The 21,601-nt window shown below is 44.3% G+C and overlaps 2 protein-coding genes across 4 annotated transcripts; one reads left to right on the forward strand and one right to left on the reverse strand.

Moving 5' to 3' along the window:
- Window positions 1-15,390: 15,390 nt before the first annotated feature.
- On the reverse strand, window positions 15,391-16,381 carry LOC112875441 (ubiquitin-fold modifier-conjugating enzyme 1). Its single transcript, XM_025939296.1, has 2 exons — window positions 15,965-16,381; window positions 15,391-15,861 (listed from the first exon to the last, which is right to left on the reverse strand). Exons 1-2 carry the CDS (start codon window positions 16,295-16,297, stop codon window positions 15,646-15,648), a joined length of 549 nt encoding a protein of 182 aa, XP_025795081.1. The 5' UTR covers window positions 16,298-16,381; the 3' UTR covers window positions 15,391-15,645.
- A 194-nt stretch (window positions 16,382-16,575) lies between these two features.
- Window positions 16,576-21,392, forward strand: LOC112874705 (protein MOS2-like). Of its 3 annotated transcripts, none has more exons than XM_025938185.1 (4): window positions 16,576-18,017; window positions 19,545-19,695; window positions 20,440-20,895; window positions 20,981-21,392. In XM_025938185.1, exon 1 carries the CDS (start codon window positions 16,650-16,652, stop codon window positions 17,961-17,963), a length of 1,314 nt encoding a protein of 437 aa, XP_025793970.1. In that variant the 5' UTR covers window positions 16,576-16,649; the 3' UTR covers window positions 17,964-18,017; window positions 19,545-19,695; window positions 20,440-20,895; window positions 20,981-21,392. The 3 variants fall into 3 exon arrangements, with proteins under 3 accessions (XP_025793970.1, XP_025793972.1, XP_025793969.1); XM_025938187.1 differs by having other exon boundaries at window positions 20,587-20,895; window positions 20,981-21,370; XM_025938184.1 differs by having other exon boundaries at window positions 19,545-20,895.
- The last annotated feature ends 209 nt before the right edge of the window (window positions 21,393-21,601 follow it).

Below are 21,601 nucleotides of genomic sequence, written 5' to 3' on the forward strand. Positions count from 1 at the left end.
TAAGGAGCTGAAATTGACTCATGGGGAGCTTAGTGTTGCTCATGAGAACTTGGTACTAGACCATGCTTTACTCAATAGCAAGTTTTCTAATAAAGAAATTAAAACTAGTGAGAGCTCATCACATGGGTCAAAGGATCAATTGCAAAATATTGCTAACCCTTGTGATGTAGGCAAGAAACATGTATCCACCTCATGTGATGATTTATTGTCTATGCCATGTACTTCACATATAGATGCTTGTTCTTCTTCTACTATGCAATATGAGACTAACCTTGTAGAAGAAAACAAAGAGCTCCAAAGTCAAGTGAAGTATTTGAGCAACAAGATAGAGAGATGGACAAAATCAAAAGTCACCCTTGAAAGCATAATCAAAAATCAAAGAAACTTTGGTGACATGAGCGGCATTGGTTCGAACAAGGGCAAAGCCAAAGGCAAGAGATGGGGCAAGAATAAATATGATAGGAAAATGAAGAAGCAAGAAGAAATGAAGGTATCTCATTTCATGTGCTTTCAATGCCATGAGATGGGACACTTTGCAAATGGTTGCCCCAACAAAGAAAACCTCAAGTTGAAGAAGGAAGAAGAAAAGATTAAACATGTCAAATGCCTCAATTGCCGCACTTGGGGTCACCTCACCTCAATGTGTCCAACCAAGCAATTAGTGAAGCAACAAGAAGCTCAACCAAATCCACAAGTTGAGCAAGAGAAGGCACCCCAACCTCAAGTCAAGATCAACCATGATGATCAAGTTGATGACTTGAAGATGATGAAAAAGAGAACAAGAAGGGGTGGCAAGGCAAGAGCAAGACATCCAACTCATGTTCAAGATGCCAAGATGTTGAGCAAGAACAAGATTTAAGATAAGAATCCACATGCTCACATCAAGTGCCATAGTTGTGCAATATTGGGTCACCTAGCTTCGGGTTGCCCAAACAAGCTTGAGAAGAAGGCTCAAGCAAATAATGAGAAGCAAGGCAATGAGAAGTATCAAATGAGTAAGGAAGGAAAGGCTCAACAAAAGAGAAGATGCTACTTATGCCGGAAAAAGGGACACATGGCTTATTCATGTCCCTTAGGTAATAATTCTAAGCCTATTTCAATTGATGCACATATTATGCTTAGAAAGGATGGTAATGGTACCTCATTTGTTGCTATTACAAAACATCCCGCTATTCATACTAAGGCTTTGCCAAAGTATGTTGCTCCTAACTTGAGAGGACCCAACCTAGTTTGGGTACCATCAAAATGTGGATAAATGTGTGTAGGTACCAATGACATTGGAGGCTTGACTCAATTGGTTTTATCTTGTTCATTATGTGATTGGGTCAAGTAATTGAAGCCTAGTGCTATTCTCATCCCAATGTCAAGTCAAAACATCCAAGTACTACAACATACAAATGTCTTATTCTAATTGTGATGATTTATTGGAAATATTTGATGGCTTGCAAATTTATTTGAGTTGAATCTTGTTTTGGATGAAAAATCATTTTGCATATTGGAAAATGAGTTAAATGACATTGACTTCTCAAAAATGATTTGAAAACTAGTACTTATGACATTTGGTTCTTATGTATACTCTTTGTTTCATTTTTCTGAATTTTTGAAGCAATTTTGAGCCATTTATGAGTTTTTATGATTTTACTCGTTTTATTTTTGAATTCTTGTTGTAACTTGCTCATATGAGTCTTTGGAAGATTTTCATGCAAGATTTGAGATTTTTAGATTTTTATATGAGCAATGATACCAATCCAAAGTTGAAATTACGAAAGTTGTCAAAATTTTGGGCTGTCTGAATTTTGGTAGCGCGGACAGTCCGCCATTATCCGCGGACAGTCCGCTCATACGGTTTTCAGGTGGATCCAAGCAGCTAAACTTATCATGAGCTACAAAGGTATATTCCTAGTTGATCACATTTATTTGGGTGCATATGAGATGCTTGAATTGGATATATATGCTCTTATTGCTTGCTATAAGATGTTTGAATGGATTAAATGCTTGTAATCAAAATTGAATCAATTTGAATGGATATGATCATGAGATGATATTTAGTAAGTGATATAATTGGATATATGTCTTGTGAGAGTATTCAAACAAGTTGACACCAAGTTTGATTCAATTTGATGAAGTATAGCTCAATTGCTCAAAATCTGTCCTTTATTGAAAATCTGAGTAAGCTGAGAAGATAGCCATAGTTGGATGAACAAATCTATTTGGATTGGCTTGAAATTTGGTATGCATGCCCTACACTTATGGTACTAGTTTCTGTACAAATTTCATGAGAATATGATGAGAAATACTTTGGTTTTGGAGTGGATCTTGTCAATGCATGTGCAGCAGTTTTCAGCATGCACCCATGAGTGAAGATGTGAAATCTGGTAGCAATCTAGAAATGCATTGAAGCTCAAATTTTTATGGCTACTAGATGACTTAGTTCCACACATCTCCACAAATTTTCGTGGCAATTCAACTTGTAATTTGAGAGATTTGATGTATTCTTTGAGAAGTACAAAATCTGCCAGAAAAGTGACAAATGTTGGATTGATCTTGAGTCACTTAAATTGAAAGGTCCTCAAGTTGGAATCATCGTTACAAGTGGTTGAGGAACCTAGGTTTGGTTTTGAGAGGAGCTAGAAGCATGACAAGTATTAGGTACAAGGCTATTTGATTGTAGTGTGTACTTATCATATTTTTGGTACTTAAATTGGAAGATCAAGAAAAGCAAGCAACACCGAACATAGAGAGATTCATGATAATTCAAGTGATATTCAAATGGTATTCTCTCATGCAAGCAAGGATCAAAGAGATGAAGCAAGCCAACCACAATAAGATAGTGCATTTCATGATAAGTGGTATTCATTTCATATGGGTGAAGAATGGTTTTCATATTGGTATTCATTGTCTTCACCAAGCTATTATAATTGAACTTCATGATGCTATTTGGAGAGCTAAATTGGAATCTAATGACTATCCTCTACTCCAACATAGCAAGGTGAAATTGATTGACATATGCATTCATACTATGCTAAGGACATGATTAGTGCATATAGTCATATATAGTGATCATTCATAAAAAATAAAATAATTTTAAATGTTTTATGATGCCACTATTGCTTTTATACTTGATATGATCTAGTGGTAACATATGACATGTTTATGAGCTAGTAAACCCAAGTAGTTGATCTAGAAAATGAGCTTTCAAGTGTTTAACTCAACATTGTCAAGATAACCCTTAGAATAAGGTGTGAAGAAGCTTGTCATTGGTTCAAACCGAGTTGAATTATTTGGGCAAGTAGTCTAGATCAAGTCAAAGAGAAAGAAGCTCATGGAAACAATCTAGTTCAAGAATTGATTATCAATGTCAAATTCAACAAAGTGGTCCATCATGATTTTACAAGTGATACTAGATTCAAGAAAAGGTATATCACTATATCTCTACAAGTGATATACATGGTTATACAAATGGTATTCATTCAAGTAGATCTAGTGCAACAATGGTGGTTCCACAAGTGATCCTCTACTTTAAGTGATCAATTCAAATCAAGAAAACAACCCTCATCAAGAAAAGCTCAACATTCAAGTAGATTGATAAACACTTTGACATAGGGGGAGGAGCCCCACTACAAGGTATCAAGGTCAAGAATCCTACTAGTATCCTACATGTGGCATTTAAATGTGGTCTTCATGCTTTCACATGTTGTTGTTACAAGTGGTGTCAATTTTAATCAAATTTAAAGTGTCCATCAAAAATGAAGATTCAAGACTCAGCCATCTACCCAAGTCCAACTCTTTGTATCAAACCACAAGCGCTTCATATGATTGCCTACAAGGGGTATTCAAGTGAAAACCCTACAAGTACAAGAGGTACAACTTCAAGTGGTAGCCATTGATCTTCACATGGCAAATTTCATGTAGTTTCGGCCCTTTTTATGGTCATTGATGACAAAGGGGGAGATAAATGAACAAAGATATGAATTATCCTTGGATGACAAAGGGGGAGATGAGATGAGAGTGTGATCATGGACATGGATCAAGAGGAGCAATATTGAGGAGGATCAATATTCTTGGACAAGAGGAGCACACAAGTAGGGGGAGCAAGCTCATGAACTTAGTTGTTTGCATTTGATATGTGCATATTCATGTGGTTGCTTGCATTTGCATAAGTTTTAAAATATATATATGCATTGCGTGTGTGTGATGTATGCTAGTCATAGAACTTGATTGATGATTTGATAACTAGCATGCATAGACTGTAGCTAGATATTTTTTTTACAAATAAATCAAGAGCCTTTCTAATATTGTTGATCTCATGAGGTATCTTGAGTTTTTGATGAATGTCTAGTTACTCATTGATGCTAAGGAATGGATTTCAAGGATGCAACTCAAATTGTTATCACGCTTCAAAGGTTTATCCTATATACCTTAGCATCACTTAGTAGTGATAAAAATCCCACAAATTTCATAATTATGCATGTGTGTGAGTCTAAAAATTAAATCTCTTGAGCACACATGTAGGGGGAGTTATCACTACCAAGTCGGATCTTTATGGTGCTTATCCAATCTTCCACAAGTGGTCTTAATGATGGATAAGAAACATAAAATCCAAACCAAATTAGCTATTTACACGTGTGTAAAGTGCTAGCTTGGAATATGCTTAATTTCCATATCTTTGTAGAGTTGTCATCAATTACCAAAAAGGGGAAGATTGAAAGGCCCTTGTTTGGTTTTGGTAATTGATGGACAAGTTAGGTGGACTAATAAGTGTTTATGTTGAGATACACAGGAGATTAGTCCACACAAAGACACTAGTATGAGCAACATGTGCCATGGAGGAGAAATGGCTAAGGGTTGATGCTATGCTCATATAGTGTGATCGTGGAGCTCATTGCATATGAGACATAACATGGAGTTATGTGACCAAAATGGAGAAGATCAAGACAAGACTTGGCTTGATGGACCGGTTGCAATGGAGAAGGGCAAGTCAAGGCTTTGAAGCGAGGGACCGCGAGGCGGTGAAGCTTGGGCAAGATTTGGCGCCGATGGACCGAGGCAACGGTGAAGAGCGAGCAAGGTCAAGATCGATGGACCAAAGAGGTCATGTGATGATATGGAGTGGATCATATCATTCAAGGAAGATCAAGCCAAGTGTTGACTCATGAAGATGATCAAAAGGCTTGATGGAATCTGGTGCTTGTGTGGCATCAATATTTGGGAAAATGAAATGAAATGCGCAAGGCAAAGGTATGACTTGTAGGGCATTTCATTTCACCGGTCAAAGGTTGTGTAGAGAAGTGCATGACCGGATTTAGGATAGATGGCCGTACTATCAAGAGGGGCAAACTTGTTTGCATATCGGTCATCTAGTGCCACTTGAGCGATCTAACATTGCGATGTTGCTAGGATCGAGTGGCGTGGTGAGATCAAGTGAAAATCCTTTGAAAATGATTGTGAAATGCTAACACACATGCACATGGTGTTGTTCACGTGGTGGTGTTGGCACTTTTGCAAAGGAGAAAGAGTTGGAGTTGATGTTGATCAACTTTGGGAAGCAAGAAAGGTTTTTCGGTTTTCTCCGAAAATTAGGTTGTCTCTTGGAGTGGAATACTGCTTTGATCCATTGTGTTTTGGACCAAGTATTCAGTTTGGTTGTGTAGCCCTCTGAATTAGCTTTCCATAGAGTCCAAGATCACCTAATTTGGACATCGGAGCTAAGAGTTATGGCCGTTTTACCGAAGTACTTTTCTGCTGGAAAGAGACCTGCGGACGGTCCGCCCATGGGGGGCGGACGGTCCGCCGTTATCCCGGATGAGCTCTAACAGAGCCATTTTTTGGCTCTGTTGGTGGTCCAAAATGAACTGCGGACCGTCCGGTCCATGGGGGCGGACGGTCCGCCATTAAAAGATGAAACGGGCGCAGATTCTTGGTAGTTCTATCTTGGGTGTCCAAAATGAACTGCGGACCGTCCGGTCCTTGGGGGCGGACGGTCCGCCTCCTACTGAAAATTCTGGGACAGAAACACTACGGTTTCTGTGTGTGCTCACTTTTTGAACTGCGGACAGTCCGCCCATGGGGTGCGGACAGTCCGCCGGTCACTTCCAGATTTAGTCAGAGATGTTTGCAAATCGGTTGGTTCGAAGTTTTGAACCGCGGACAGTCCGCCCCAAGGGCGCGGACAGTCCGCCAGGGGCTCTAACGGTCGACTCTGACACATAATAATTGCTGTTCTAGCCGTTGGTTTTGAATAGCGGACGGTCCGGTTTCTGTGAGGCGGACAGTCCGCGAAATCTCTGTTTTCTCGGGATTTGAGTGTAACGGCTAGTTTGGGGCCTCCCTCTATAAATAGAGGGTGTGGCCGGCCATTTGAGTGGGCTGAGCACCTTGGGGACTTGGTGTCCATGTGTGAGAATGCTTGAGAGCCCTCTACTCACTCTAACTTGATAGTGATCATCCGATTGAGTGAGAGAGCGATTCTAGTGCGATTGCTTTGAGAGATTGCATCAAGTGGCACTAGGTGATCGTGTTGCAAGCCGGTGTGCTTGTTACTCTTGGAGGTTGCCACCTCCTAGACGGCTTGGTGGGAAGAGGCTCCGTTGAAGCCCACAAGAAGATTGTGTGGTGCTCCGGAGAAGAGATTGTGAGGGGTATTGTGCTCACCCCGCGGAAGCCGCGAAGAGCAAATCTAGTTGAGCGAGACGTGAAGAGCAACAAGTGGTTCGTCCGGATCATGTGCTAGAGCTCGGTGTGAGCACTCCACGTGGGAGAGTGTGACTTGAGAGTCACCACTAGCAAGAGGATCGGCGGCAACCTTGGAGCTTGTCTCAACGGGGATTAGCTTGGTGGCAACCAAGTGAACCTCGGGATAAAAATCACCGTGTCAATCTTGTCTACTCTTCTCGGTGGTTTGCATTCTCCAAATCACAAGCCTTGTATTTACATTTATATATATCTTGTGCTTGTGTAGTTGCTCTCTAGTGTTTAGTTAGTTTGTGTAGCTTGCTAATCATCTTCTTGCTTGTGTAGCTAGAAGTAGAGATCATAGTGTAACTAGTTAGCTTGTGTAGTTTAATTAGTTACTCTTGCTTAGATTGTGTAGCTAAGCAAGTTGAGCTCTTGAGTTTGTATTGTGTATCCTTGTCCTTGAGCATCTAGTGAGCTTAGGTTTGGCTTAGTGCTATTGCCCATTAGAATTGTGTAGGAGCTCCCCTTGTTTGTGAAGTACTAGTGCTTAGACTTGTGTGGCTTGGCATTAGAATTGTTAGGAGAGCTCTTATTAGCTTGGCACTCCATTTGCTTTGTGTAGGATCTTTTTGGAAGTGCCTCAGTGTCATAGTTAGAGGGGTGAAGTCTTGGCTAAGCGAATAGTTTCAATTCCGCATAAGTTTCGGTTAGCCGGCGCAATTAGTTTTAGAAAGGACTATTCACCCCCCCTCTAGTCCGCCATCTCGATCCTACACTACCAATATATTTTGGTTGTTCAGATGCCGGAACAGTGACTTCTATATGCGTGCCATCGATGGCACCAATACAATCTACTCAAATGAATCCCATTTCGCCACAACCTTCGCTCCTTTTTCAATCTACTCAAAATATAGGGTTAACATTATCACAATTTCTTGCATGTATGACTAAATTTTCTACATACATGTACACATTATTGACCCCAAGATCTACATGCAGAGCATTCAAATCCTTAATGATGAGCAGCGATTCTGAAACATTGCTATCACCTATTATTGTTTGGTTTGGTCCCGCGATAATACATCAAACATATTGTGGAAACATCCGGGGTGAACAGTTGCTTATCATCAAACATCAAATATATTGTGGAAACAGATCAATGCAGGAGATTGTCCCAATTTACATGACCACAGAAGGGTGAACGGTTGCTTATCATCCGGGGTGAAAATTGTGTACACGGTGTACATTCACAGACCAAAATCAACTCAAATGTGTGCACTCATATATGAGGAGGAAGAAAAATCACCTTGAAGCACCTGCAGCAAGTTCAATTTGGCTGGATCTATGGAGGAACACCTCTGAGGATGAATCTTGCGACTAGTGACGAGGGCTCGATGGTGTGCCCCTGTTCGGCGACGACCCTGGGGAGGAGGGGCGACGCGCCTGGAGATGGGGAGGGACTGCGGCTGGTGCAGAGGGGGCGGCGACCGGTGCAGAGAGGGGCGCTGGCCGAGCGTCAAGCCAGGGGAAGAGGGGCGCCGCGCCTGGAGATGGGGAGGGGCGCAGAGGGGGCGGCGGCCGGTGCAGAGGGGCCGGCGGCAGGGAGAGGCGCTGGCTGGGCCTCGGCTTGGAGGAACGACCGTCAGCATCGGCGCAAGAGGTGGGAGGAGAGCGAGGGGTCGGGCGGACCGAGGGAGAGGTCAGGCGCACGGGGTGGGGAGCTGAGGGAGGGGTATGTGGAGGAAAATGTGTTCGCTTTCCTGGGAATCGAGGGAAAGGATCCCGATCAGAAAAAGCGCTCCCCAGTTGTATTTCGGATTCTCAGAGAAGCGACGGTGGAAAAAATCGAGCTTAGAATCGAGGCGTTTGGCGGGATTCTCGCTTTTTTCCACCAAGAATCTGATTTTAATCGGAACCAAACAGGGCCATAAAGGGAGGCGAAAGTGGAATCTAATGGATGGATCCAGTTCTTCGAGAGCATCTCGAGCAATATTCTTTAAATCATATCCTCTACTTTCTGAGTATTTCTGAGTAGAAGTTCTCTCTATTTTCCGAGGATTTTGAAGACGGCTAGTTTTTTAACCTCAACTTTAGCAATAGACTCTAAATCTCACCCTCTTCTTTTAATATTAAAAGATGAGACCTATTTGTTAGTGGATAGGGGCTCTACAAGAAATAGAGGGTGGGGAAAAGATTTGGAGACCTCCTCAAAATAAAGGATTCAGCAGAGGATCTGCTGGAGTGTGGTTTTTTTATTCCACACTCCAAATTTAAGATGGGGCCTTATTTAGAGGGTCTGTTGGAGTTGCTCTTGAGGTAGTGTTTGGTAGAAAAAGTGGATAATGCAAATGCAAACGAAATCAGTTCACGGTGTAATTGAAGGTGGAATGAACTTTGTTTGGTTTAAAATCGTAAAGGTATCAGATAACACTTGTACTGAAAATTTCAGCTACTAGCAATGCTCGTGTGCTTGCTTCCGAGCTGCGGTGCCTGCGTCCGCCGGCAGCGCGCTAAGTACGTACTACTAGCTAGTATTTTTCCATGGAGGAGGCAACCCAATGCGTTAACAGACCACGGCCGGCGGTAACGAGATTGAATATGCTGATAACCGATTCTATGGTAATTGATTACATGCCACCTCCAACCAAACACAAGTAACGCAGTAACGTGATTGCTCGCCGTAATCTGATTACGTTACAAAATAGTGATCCAAACGCTAAAAGATTTTGTCCGTTCTAAAATAGGCAATTCCAATAGATACAACTGGGGGCAATTCCAATAGAAGTCTCCTCAGACAAATTCTATCCCAACTATACAAGATACAACAGAAACAGGTCGTCATGAGTTCTTCAGGAAGAAAAATGCTTCATCTGAGCAATACGCTTTCGCAGGATCAAAGCACGGGTCGTTCCCTCGCCGCAGACGATTACAAGCTGGAGCCTGCAGGGCCGTGGACGTGGAGGCCATCATGGAGACCTCAGCATTCGGCAGAGAGGATGCCGGCGGATTTGGGAACCACGCTGTCAAACCGTAGTGCAGCAGCTCCATGACGACCGCAAGCAGGTCCAAATCGACCTTCTCCGGTTCCGGCGCCGACCACGGCGCCCAAGACAGTAGACAGGTCGGACAGCGGAGGGCAGAGCCGCGGGCCGTAGCTCCATCGTTTCGCTCTTTGATCTACCGATCGCCAGATTCGCGGGGTGATATGGAGGATGGCGCCGCTTCATCTGTGAGGCAATGCCCAGTCACTGCGACGGCCACCGAATAGGAGCGGGAGAAACGCCTCCGGGTTGGAACAGGTTCATTACCCCCTCCCCGTAGGCAGCCGCCGGCCGCCGCAGCATCAACAAGGAGACCCGCCGCCTGAGGCGCTCTTCAGGGCGCAGGCAGGTGTTCGGCGGTGGTCCAGCTCCACAGGCGTCGAGGCCGTCTCGCGCGCGCAGGTTTTGGCCGAGTAGCTTGCACGTGACGGCGGATGGGGGACGGCGGACGTGGACGTGGTGGGCGGTGCCGTCGCCCTCCGCTGTTTCAGCTCCATGCCCACTCGCTCTGAACTTCCGGCAAAGCTTCCACAGATCGAAGTCCTTGCCCTCGCTGATGCAGTGTGCTGCATCATCTTCTCGCTCACCTGACGGGATTGCGGTGGCAGAGCATAGAGCAGATGGTCTGCCACCGCATGGCTCGCAGTCTGCAAGGGATTATGCTGTATTGGCCGGTAAATCAACCCTGCATTTCCTTCTCTTTTTGTGCTGCTCTTCCAAAAATGATACCTCTACCTGAATGTGCGTTTGCGATTCTTTTTTTTTTGTTGCGATTGTTGGTGTAAATTGCAGCCACTGAATTGCACTGTTGGAGATTCAGGATGATTGTATTCTCTTCAGTAAAGTACATATTGATCTCCCAAATGGTCAATTGAGTTTTCAATCTCGTCAACTCTGACGAGTAGCAAGACCTGGACGCTACATATTGATAGGTTGAACGGTGATCCAAATATTGCGTATCTGTGTTGGAAGGTGGAAGCTTTGCTTACAATCATGGTCACATGATCGTCTTCAGAAGCTCCCAAATGGTCTGGTGGCGTTTCATGGTACTGACCATAGGCGCATTTTCTTTGTTATCGAGTTTATTCTGACAGTTGTTCGTATAGACAATAATATCATGGAACATTTGAATTGTTTGTTTAGAATAATCTAATTAACTGTTACCCCTAGTACTGGTTCTCAATTGTTGTAGTGCAATTATGTAGTCCGATGTGAACTGGTCACACATCACAGCAAAGAGTATTTTATTTTCAGGATAAAACGATACAAAAACATCTTGCTGAACGTAGACAGCCATGGATATTGGATCAGTATGTGGTGCTGGAGCAGACTGATAAAGGAGCACCTGGCTCTGCTGCTGGCCAGGCACAAATTGAAGACCACCACATTTCTCGTACGCCTTTTTGCATCACCATCTTTGTATCCACTTTGATCATTGGTTTTTTAGTGTTGAACAAGATCCGTCTTGGGTGTCAAACAGACCAAACCCGTCGGTCTGCCCACGAGGAGGTAGGCAGCTGCTGCTTTGTATGGATCAATTTGTTCCCAGCTATTATTCATATTCAGTGTCTATTGTTTACCAAGAATGGATTGTCAAGGTCAACTCTTAGTACAACATAAGTTCTGAGATTGCACTGCACATTCTCTCTGCCAAGATAGCTTGCCGGTAATTGTTTACTTCTGCACATTCTCTATGTATCACATTCACCATCTAAACCATTATTCGTTCTTCCACAATTGCGTTTTTGCTTTAGCTATGATTCATCTCTTCCCCCATAACTCAGCATATTACTGAACATGGGGATAAAATACATCTGGTGAGGTGAGTGCACGAGGCGCGCTAAATTTTCTAGTCCATGCTGAAATTCTGAATGATGCAGAAACCTCAGGCTGAAATATTTAACTAGTACATTGGGATACTCTGATTGTGATGTTCTCCAGGTCCACAACTCAGTATGACAGTGAGCTCTATTTTTATGCAGTTTATTTGCCAAGTAGTCTTAGGTTCCATTTGGATCACCTATAAAAAGTTTAGTCCGGACTAAACTTTTAGGTGACTAAACATTAAAAACTTAGGGTCTGTTTGGAGAGTTGCCTAAGCCGCCACCGCCTAAGGTTAGGCAACCGCCACAAGTGCGGCGTGCCTGCAGCCATGCTTAGGCATGTGTTTGGTGTACTGCCGCGCCTAAGGTTAGACATGCTGAAGAAAAGTATGGTAAGTGTTTGATGTCCTGCCACGCCTAATGTTAGGCACGTGTGGCATCTGTTTGGTAACACGCCTAACTTATGCATGAGTGTAACGAACCGGACTGTCCGGTTCAGACGTTCTTGATCCAAGGCAAAGAAAAGATGCAGAGCCAAATAGCTTTAGGAAAAAAAAGAGTGCTAAAGCCACCAAATTCTGGACATAGCAGAAATATTACTTGAACATCACAAGATCGATGGTTCATAACAGCTCCATAATACTTGAACATAGCAGCAATAATAGAGTATTAGCAAAATGCTCTATGATCAGCCTAGAAGAAATGCTCTACAAACAGCCCATATAAGCAGTTATCAATAGTTTTCACCAGCTCCATATAATCACCGTAAGAGGTTTATAATGGTGCTGATTAACAAAATAGTAGAGCATTAGCAGTTAACAAAAGTTCCTATGGTCAGCCTCCATTCACAGCGGTCAGCCTCCATTCGCATCACCCATCTTGAGTACTCCGATGAATCTATTACAAGTGTAAAATAAATCAGCTTAACCAAATGCAAATAGTAATTGTAATGACAGCCAGAATACAACATATCTGTAATACATGAGCACTTCAACAAAATAGCAGCACCCACACCAAGCCAATTCACAGCCCCGCATCGCAAAGTAACTTGAGTACCCATGACTGAAATGTTACCTCAGCTGAAGCCGATAAGAAACCACGCATACCTTTTTATTCTTTGGCTGCTAGATATGTTCCAACCATCAAAGGCAACTGATCTATTTGTCCATCTATGGCCAACAAATTTCAAGAACATGGCAACTTGTTCTTCAATAGATACATTGATACTGTCCTCTAACAATCCACGGGACCTTAAATGATCACATAACCTGTGAAACACATCTTTACGCATGCGCAGCTCACTAATACAGTCAGCATCAGTTCCATTATAAAGACGGTTAAGCCTTCTCTCTCTTTCCAAATCTCTTTCTAAAAAAGAACCGTATTTGAGACATCTTTGGGCCAATCTATTTTGTTGCAACCTGTACCATAATATACAAAGACAAATGGCCATGCAAATAAATATCCTTCTTCTTCTGATATAATGATCATAGTAATAACAACACTCAAGATATTGCTTCATTGCACCCATCTATATAGATTATACAAACATTAATAGAATGCACGCAACATATACGATAATTACCAATAAGAAGATAGTTATACCTTCGGAGCAGAGCTTGCAGCCTGTACCTCACGGACACCTAAAACAAAATGGAAACAAATCATGAGATTCCAGTGCTAATTAATTAATTTTCTGTGCGGACCGGCGGCGGAGCTTCCGCGGGGGGGGGGGGGGGGGGGGGTGCGGCGCCGATCTGGGGGGCAGCGCTCTGGGGGGCCAAGAGGAGGCGGCGGACCGGGGGTGGGGGCGGGCGGCAGTACCTGGCGGCGCGGACGGAGGAGGGAGGAGACCGAGCTGCGGCGCGATTTGGTTGTGGCGGCCAAATCGAGCGCCGCAGGTGCGGCGTTCTTTTGCGTGGCGAGCGAGCTGTGGCGCGCCTCAGATTGTGTGGCGCGCTAACCTTAGTATAGGAGCCAAACGCACGCCTAACATTGCGTGGCATGCCTAGGGTTAGGCGGTGGCGGCTTAGGTAGAGCTCCAAACAGGCCCTTAACTTTAGTCCATAGTTGTTTTGATCCATGGGCTAAACTTTAGGTGGGAAACCATTTAAAATACATAAATGGATGAAACTAAACTTTAGTCCGAATTAGGTGAGTTTTATGGACTGAACTTTAGTTAGGATGGAACTAAACTTTAGTTCAAAGAAGTTTAGTCCACCTGTTTGGATCGGATCCAAACAGGGTCTTAGCCGAGACCTAAGAGGATTGCAGATGCTAGATGGAATGAAATCTATTTTTAGCTGCTGATGAAAACTCGACTGTCCAACTTCCACTCACAAGCCTCGTAAGGTTCTGAATGCTGGTGAGAATGTGGTGCCCAACTTCCACTCACAAGCCTGCCCATCTTGGTAACCTACGTTTAACGCGCCAGCAGAGCAGAATAAAGATAAGGGGCATAGCATATCCAAGGAAGGAACCACTGGTAGAGAACAATTTAGGAGTGAAAAATTGATAACTTCAACCATCAAGATGCAGGCGTACGGCAGGCAAACATTTCCTCCATTGTTCGCATTTCATGATTTATAACCGAAGAGCTCAGACTACGTAGAACATTTGAGCATTTGACATTTTTACCTACAAAAATGCCTCTGTTCACCAATGAAAACAATATCCCAGATTTTTCCAAAAAAAAAACTTCACGTACAACAGCGTGAAGAGTCTGTAACATCAAATGAGAACAAGACTACACTAAGCACCAAACATCTCTGACTTGATAGCAACTGCTCTAAACATCCAAGTCACTGACTATATGAACTAGTTGGTTCCAACATTGGGACAAGGTAATGCATCCATGCATCATCAGGTCGGTTATTATTAATGCTTAATATAAGAAAAATCAAAGCAAAGTAGAACATATATTATTCACTGACCACATGAGAAGTATACATATGCTAGAGCCAGAAGAGGTGTTGAAAATAGTTCTGGTAAGAATATTCAGCAAAATATTGTGCAAACCACAGATTACACATCAAATAAAAATAACAAATTACTACACATCAAACTGAAAAGAGCAAATTGATAAAAACAACATTGCACTAAAATATTGTCAAATTAACAAAACAATTGACTATCCAGCCTAGTTTTGCTAAGCACTTTTGTTTTATCAGATGGTAATATTCTTGCATAAGAATAATTTTATGATTCAGAAAGTTGGGTACAAACCTAGTCCACTGACGCACACCAAATCAGAATTCAGAGCCAGTAATCGAAAGACATGGAAGATGTGTAGATATGAAAGTATCGCTCCTTATTAGCCCAAACCCAAACCAAAACTGATGAACTGAATGTAGTTTTAATCCTTTGCTCAGCAGACAGAAACCATACTCAGGTGTCGCAACTGTGAAGTGTCAGCAATAAGCAGCAGGGCCAGATTCTTCAACAGGGCTGCCTCAGCCTACTTGTGCTTCACCATGCCCAACTCAACCATATGACTAGCAACTGCCTCAAACACCCAAGTCGTTCTCATATGAAGAACTAATTGATTTGGATAAACTAACTTACCCGTGCATCATCAGGTCAATTGCAGCACTTGGAAAATGCAAAATCAAAGCAAGAATTGTATGCTTCGTGTACCATATGAGAATAAGATAGAGGAATACACAACATAAACCAGAATAGGTGTTGAAAACAGTTTATGGTAAAATATTCAGCAAGTGCAAATCTCAAAAACAGCTGCACCACAGATGACTACACATCCAACAAAAAAATGAATTACTAAAAAGAATATGCAAAAAAACATATAAAATCCACGAACAGATTTGACAACCAACGAATGAAACTATCCGGTCTACTTTGTTAACCAACTCACTGAATTCAGTTTCCTCAGATGGTATTAGTCAGATGGACTATAAAAACCTGTGACAATTCAGAAGATTGGATGCAAAACAATTGCATCCAAGAGCACCAAATCACAGTCAGCAATCAGCTGACATCGAACATGCGGTTTAGATATGCAAGTATTGCTCTTATTTGGTGGTTCACCACCGAGTTGATTTCCAATCATTACTTAGCTCATCAGACAACAACTCTGTTGCAAGTTGCAACTAGGAAGAAGGAGCAGCAGAGGCAGATGCATCGGCAGGAGCCGCCTCATCATCCTTGTGCTTCACCATGCCCGAGTCAACCAGGATCGGGACCTCCGCCGCGAGCCACGGCGCGAGGCCAAGGCACAGCGCGTGCGCAATCCCGAACCTCGGGGAGTTCTTGGCCCACAGCGGCTTGAAGTGCACGGTGAGGCAGATCTTCCCTCCCCTGTACATCTGCGCCCACGAACAGCCATCAAGTCAGGAATCATTGCTCAAATGCAAACAATTAAGCAAGAATACAGGCAGTATCACAGTAACCAGTTGGTAAATCAGGTACCTTGTGGGTCTTGCCGTCGAGAGTGGGGAGCTCGATCTCGGGGGCGACCTGGGGGTAGGCGACGGGGATGTCGAACTGGAGAGGGAACTCGTAGCGGCGGAGGTTGTGGACGTACCAGCAGGTGCCCTCCCAGCGGGTGCCCTCCGGGTTGGCGGCGGCGATGCGGAACCAGTCGTTGTCCTTGGCCTTGTTCACCGACGTGTAGGCGATCAGCGCGCGGTACTCCTCCTTCAGCCGCTGCCGCCACGCCTCGCCATCCCGCGGACCCGCCCGTGTAGTCAGCAGCGGAATCTCGCCCACCGTGCTCTTCGTCCCCTTGTCCCAACCCTCCATCGATTCGGCGCTGCTGTCCGGCGGCGACGCAGCGGAGAAGAGAAGAAGATGCGCTGCGTGTGTGAGACGCGTGACCGGTGGCGTGAGAGAGGCCGAGGCTTTTGAGGTTAGTGCAGGCAAACCGGGACCAGGGCCGAAAGCCCCAAACCTTAGATGGGCCGGCCCAAATTCTCAACTCGGACACGCGACGACACACACCGCCTCCGACTCGGTCACGGGACACGAGTCCACGAGTATAATTTTTCGCCGCACCGGCATCTCCACTCGCCCACGGCCCACACGACGCGCTTCCTCCACCAAACAAGCACGCATTTTGCCCGGATCGCTCGCTTCTGCCGCCGCCGCCGCTGCGATGGAGAAGGAGAAGAAGCTCTCGTTCTCCATCTCCTCCTCCAAGCAGCGGCCGCCCAAGCCTCCCTCACGCCCCGGGGCCGCCGCGGACGACGATGACGCTGGCCCCCGCTCCGCGTCCGCCCCGGCACAGCAGTTCGTCACCGAGTTCGACCCGTCCCAAACCCTAGCCGCCTCCGGCGCGCCGCGCGCCGTCATCGCGCCGCTCCCCAACTCCGGAAACTTCCTCACCCACCGCCCCCGCAAGCCGTCCTCGCTCCCCACCCCCGAGGAGGAGGCCGCCCTCGCAGCGGAATCCGGCGGCGGGGGACCCTCGTTCGTGCTCGACACCTCCAACGCCCCCGACGACCCATCATCCAACATCCCCTACGGCCTCACCCTCCGCAACGGCGCAACCGAGGCCGCCGCCGCCAAGGAATCGGAGAAGGCGTCACAACCGGCACCGCCTCCAGCTCCTCCAGCCACAGCTGATACCGCCCCGGCCGGCGATCTCATGCTGCGGCGGTACAAGGAGGACATGGCCACCCTTCCGGACCACCGTGGCATCGACGAGTTCAACGAGATAGCCGTGGAGGGATTCGGCGCGGCGCTCCTGGCTGGATACGGCTGGACAGAGGGTAAGGGCATTGGTAGGAACAATAAGGGGGATACCAAGGTTGTTGAGTACAACCGCCGTGCTGGCACACAGGGGTTAGGCTACAACCCCTCTGAGGCTGACCCTCGCAAGACTCGCTCTGGTGACTGGATTGTTGGCGAGAAGAAGGCGTCCGAGAATGGGTCTGCGAAGAAGAGGGACAGAGATAGTAGACATAAGATGGATGATAGTGATTCTAGTGCCCGGAAGAAGAGATCAGGTGAGCAAAGGGCTGAGAAGGAGGCCCGTGGAAAGGAGAGGAATGGACGGGATAGCCGAGAAGGCACAAGTAATGGCAATGATACTCGTAGCAAGGCCATCCGGTGGTTACAGAGCCATATCAGGGTTCGCGTAGTTAGTGAGAAGTTGAGTAAGAGGCTGTACTTGATGAAGGGTAAGGTCGTGGATGTAGTGGGACCAACAACATGCGACATTATGATGGATGATGGATCACTGGTGCAGGGGGTGGAACAGGATATGCTTGAAACAGTACTTCCACGGACAAACGGGCGAGTGCTTGTGCTCTATGGGAAGCAGAAGGGTATGTATGGGCACCTGGTCGAGAAGAATTCTGAAGAGGAGATTGGACTGGTGGAGGATGCAGATACAAAAGATATAGTGCGAATTAGATATGACCAGATGGCAGAATACACTGGAGACCCAGAGCTGCTTGGTTACTGATTAATTTCTTTTTGAGCAAATATTTGCTTACCAGGTGCTCATCCACTGTGTTAGGTAATGTCTATTTCTTTTTTCTATCACAAACAGTAGTTGCTTCGGTGTAAAATCTCAAATGAACTGTCAGTATGCTATGCATTTACTTGTATATGTATGTCTGCTACTTAAATGTCAGTCCTCGGTGCTAGTCGATGATTTGGGAGGTGACCTCTTGTACTAATGCAGGGCTCTTTGAATAAATTGTGGAATGTTTGTTCTTTCATAGTGCATGACAAATGGAGCTGTCAGTTTTGCGTTCTAGTAGCTTCTGTGTCGGCCAATTTTTTTTTATTTCTCTATTTCTCGCTTCCATCGATGATCTTTTGGAATTGATCTCAGATTGAGATGGGCTTCTCGAATGAGGATCATCGGTCATCTTGTTTTATTAATTTCACTTATTTTTATGCTCATGACTTCATGAGGAACATTTCTTGCTGTTACATGAAGCTTTCTAGTCTTGGATCAATTGGACTATGACCTGCATGTGAAACACTTGGATCAATTCAACGACCACCTGCATGTGAAACATTAATGAAAGAACAATCCTGTATGCATTTTAAAACTGAAAATGGAGTGCCCTGTGGTATCATTGTTGATGTCATGAAAACTGAAAATGGAGGGGGCTCTGGAGAGCTGTGTACACTTGTTGAAACTGAATACTCTTAGATGCTTTATGCGCTCGTGTATAACTTATTGTTATGGTTTATTTTTTCTGTGAACAAAGTGTCTCGGGACATGTTATCCCACATATAGCACCTATAGCTATCACTCTTCCTTAGGTTTTTCCTGCATGAGATTCTCGGGATAAGCCTGCTCCTAATGGCACAGGTGTGCTGCCATGGCTATCAAATAGAAATTATTTGGTGCCATTTGTGCTTGCATGGTATATCATCTTGCAAGATTAGTTTGGAACCTCTATTGTCGACTTGCTGTTAAGCCCATGGCATATTCTGCTGTTAGCTTTTCGTGGAACATTTCTTGGGTCCTGCATTTCCATTTCATCACACCTGCTGCCATCCAATGCCCACCTGGGCTTGTATTGTTAGTGATGGGGTTTGATGATTTAGCAGTGAGTATTCTTTCAGTAGCTCTGTTGGATTTGTGCCTCTGATTCGGCCTCGATAATATTTTGTCAAGTGATGGGTGTTAAACTGTAAATTATTGCAAACACAGTAATCATCTGCCATATCTACTTGAACTGGTGTTATTGTGCCTATTATCATAATTAAACATGACATTTGTAGCTCGCTAGTTCTTGTACAATTCGGTAGAACTCAACCGGATGTTAGCCATCATGTTCCTTCTTATGCGTACTTTCAACTCTTACCTTCTATTGGGGATTTACTTCCAATTGATAATGCTCTTGGATGTTTTTTCTCCTATTGTTTTTTTTAAATTGAAGTCGTGTATATCCTGATCACCTTTCAATTATTAGACTTTACGTCTAGAAAAATGTTTATTAGGTATGTACCATTTTTTCTGACTTTGTAATATATGATATGATCTCTCTTCACTCACTGACCACGTGACCTTAACATTTGGCAGCTATTACAACTCAGTGACACCTATTGCCATCCTGGAAGTGTGAACTTTCTGTGGATCTGACCTGATTCTTCACTTCCTGCCTTCTTTGGCCCCTTTGTCTTGTTGCAGAGCAGAGAATATATGTAACAAACTGTCTTTCAATCCCTGCAAAGTAAGAATTTTGACCAAAATTTCAAAAAAACAACAGAATTATTCTTTATGGTTACACAGAAGTTCTTTTTCTTTACTTGCCATGACACCAGGACCAGAGTTTAAAATCTATTGGGCACAAGAATATGCTTCGTGAGCATAATTCAAAATCTCTCAGGCTTTATTAAATTTTTGTCTCGTACATTTTACTGTCCAAATTGGAACTTTAATGTTTGAGCCAACATCTTAGAGTCTCAAGATATAAATTGTTCTTTTGTTATTGTATTAGCGAAATCAAATTGGAGGTTTTTTCACACAAATTTTACTTGTAGAATGCAATCAGTGACCATCTTTTCTGTACTAAATGTTGTTTTCTTGTTTGTTTTCTTTCTAATTATGCTTGTTTTGTTATGGACATGGATTATATTTTCTAGGAATATGTACAGTTGATGCTCCTATTATTCCTGCAGCTTAAGTGGAAAGTGGAAATGAGATACATATCTATAACTGAATTCAAACAACAATACCACATCAAATGTAAACATTGTATATGGTATTTGATACATGTGTTTATCAACTTATTCAAGTGCATTGTATTTGTATGCGAAATGTGATGGTGCTTCCAGTAAATGTTGGACTAGAAATTTCAGTCACTCTATGATTCCTCCAGATTTCTCATCCTAACTAGTTCTGACGTGCCTTCATCATCTCACATTTTATCATATCATTCTAGTTTCATACTAGCTTGTGCATATCTAATATGCAGATGTCCGTTGCCGTTCTCTCTTTCTCTGCAGTATTGAGATGTCAAGTTAGGATCCTATTCCTACGTGCTGCTAACTACGATATCGATTTTACATGGTTCATATATGATAAGCACATCGAAGGTATGAAATTTGATACTCTGTTGTAGCTGTTGCATTTGTTTCAGGGCGTACAGGATGGTATAGGCCAACTCCTCCTGCATTCGATGGTTCACCACGGAGGAGTTGGCCTGCAAGGAAGGGATGCAGGCTGTATGCTGCTGATTGTCAGGTGCTGATTAATTTTTTGTGCCCAAACCTGGAGGCCCAAACTTCTTGTATGCGAAACGGTTTGCGACATCGGCTGGGCCAGCACTGAGAGAGGAGCGAAGCAACCGATCGATCGAACCTACACAAAATGGGCCGTGGGAGCTGGTCTGGCCATTTTGGCAGGTTAAATTCATTCGATACGATATCAGGTACTCTGCCGTTCCACAGTGCATTTCAATTTCCAACTACTCCATCCGGTGCTCGCAGAAACTAACCCTGCTGTCTTCTGAATAGAGAATCGCTCGTTGGAGAGTCCTGGCCGCCTGGTTCGGCTCGGCATGCGTGGCGTTGAGAGCGACGGACGGATGTCAACTTCAACTATACCTGGCGCCCCCGCATAATTCCTACGGTTGCGAGCTAATCATGTTCCTTCCCCCTAGCTCGCTCAACGCACTTGCTTGCGGCGCAGTTGAGGCCTGAGAGGGCAAGCTCATAATGTTGGTGGGCGGTTAGTAGCTGCCAATTGACCCCAACTTTCAAACTTGTTCCCTTTCTGTTGTGGTTGCGAGGTGACACCAATCTGGTTGTTAACGGCACACAAGGAGACGAGCAACAGAAAAGATGTACTGCCTGCTAATCAGTTTCAGTGGAATGATTTACAGGTGTTAGTACTGATGATTCCTAGAAGTGGCTGAAATTTACATCATCTCAGCTGGCCTACAGCCATAAACCACATGATCAGGCAGCGAATGCACTATCGTTCGCCAGAGGAATTGAATGGAGCTGGGGGGACACCCAAGGACAAAGCTAAGCTAGCATGCATGCTCCTGGCCGGTGCAAGTCTAAAGATCACAATAAACTAGTCGCCACGAACTGGAACATATCCAACTAACCCCTCAGCCCACGCAGCTAGCA

The sequence above is a fragment of the Panicum hallii genome, chromosome 9 (assembly GCF_002211085.1).
Source record: "Panicum hallii strain FIL2 chromosome 9, PHallii_v3.1, whole genome shotgun sequence".
NCBI classification, from domain to species: domain Eukaryota; kingdom Viridiplantae; phylum Streptophyta; class Magnoliopsida; order Poales; family Poaceae; genus Panicum; species Panicum hallii.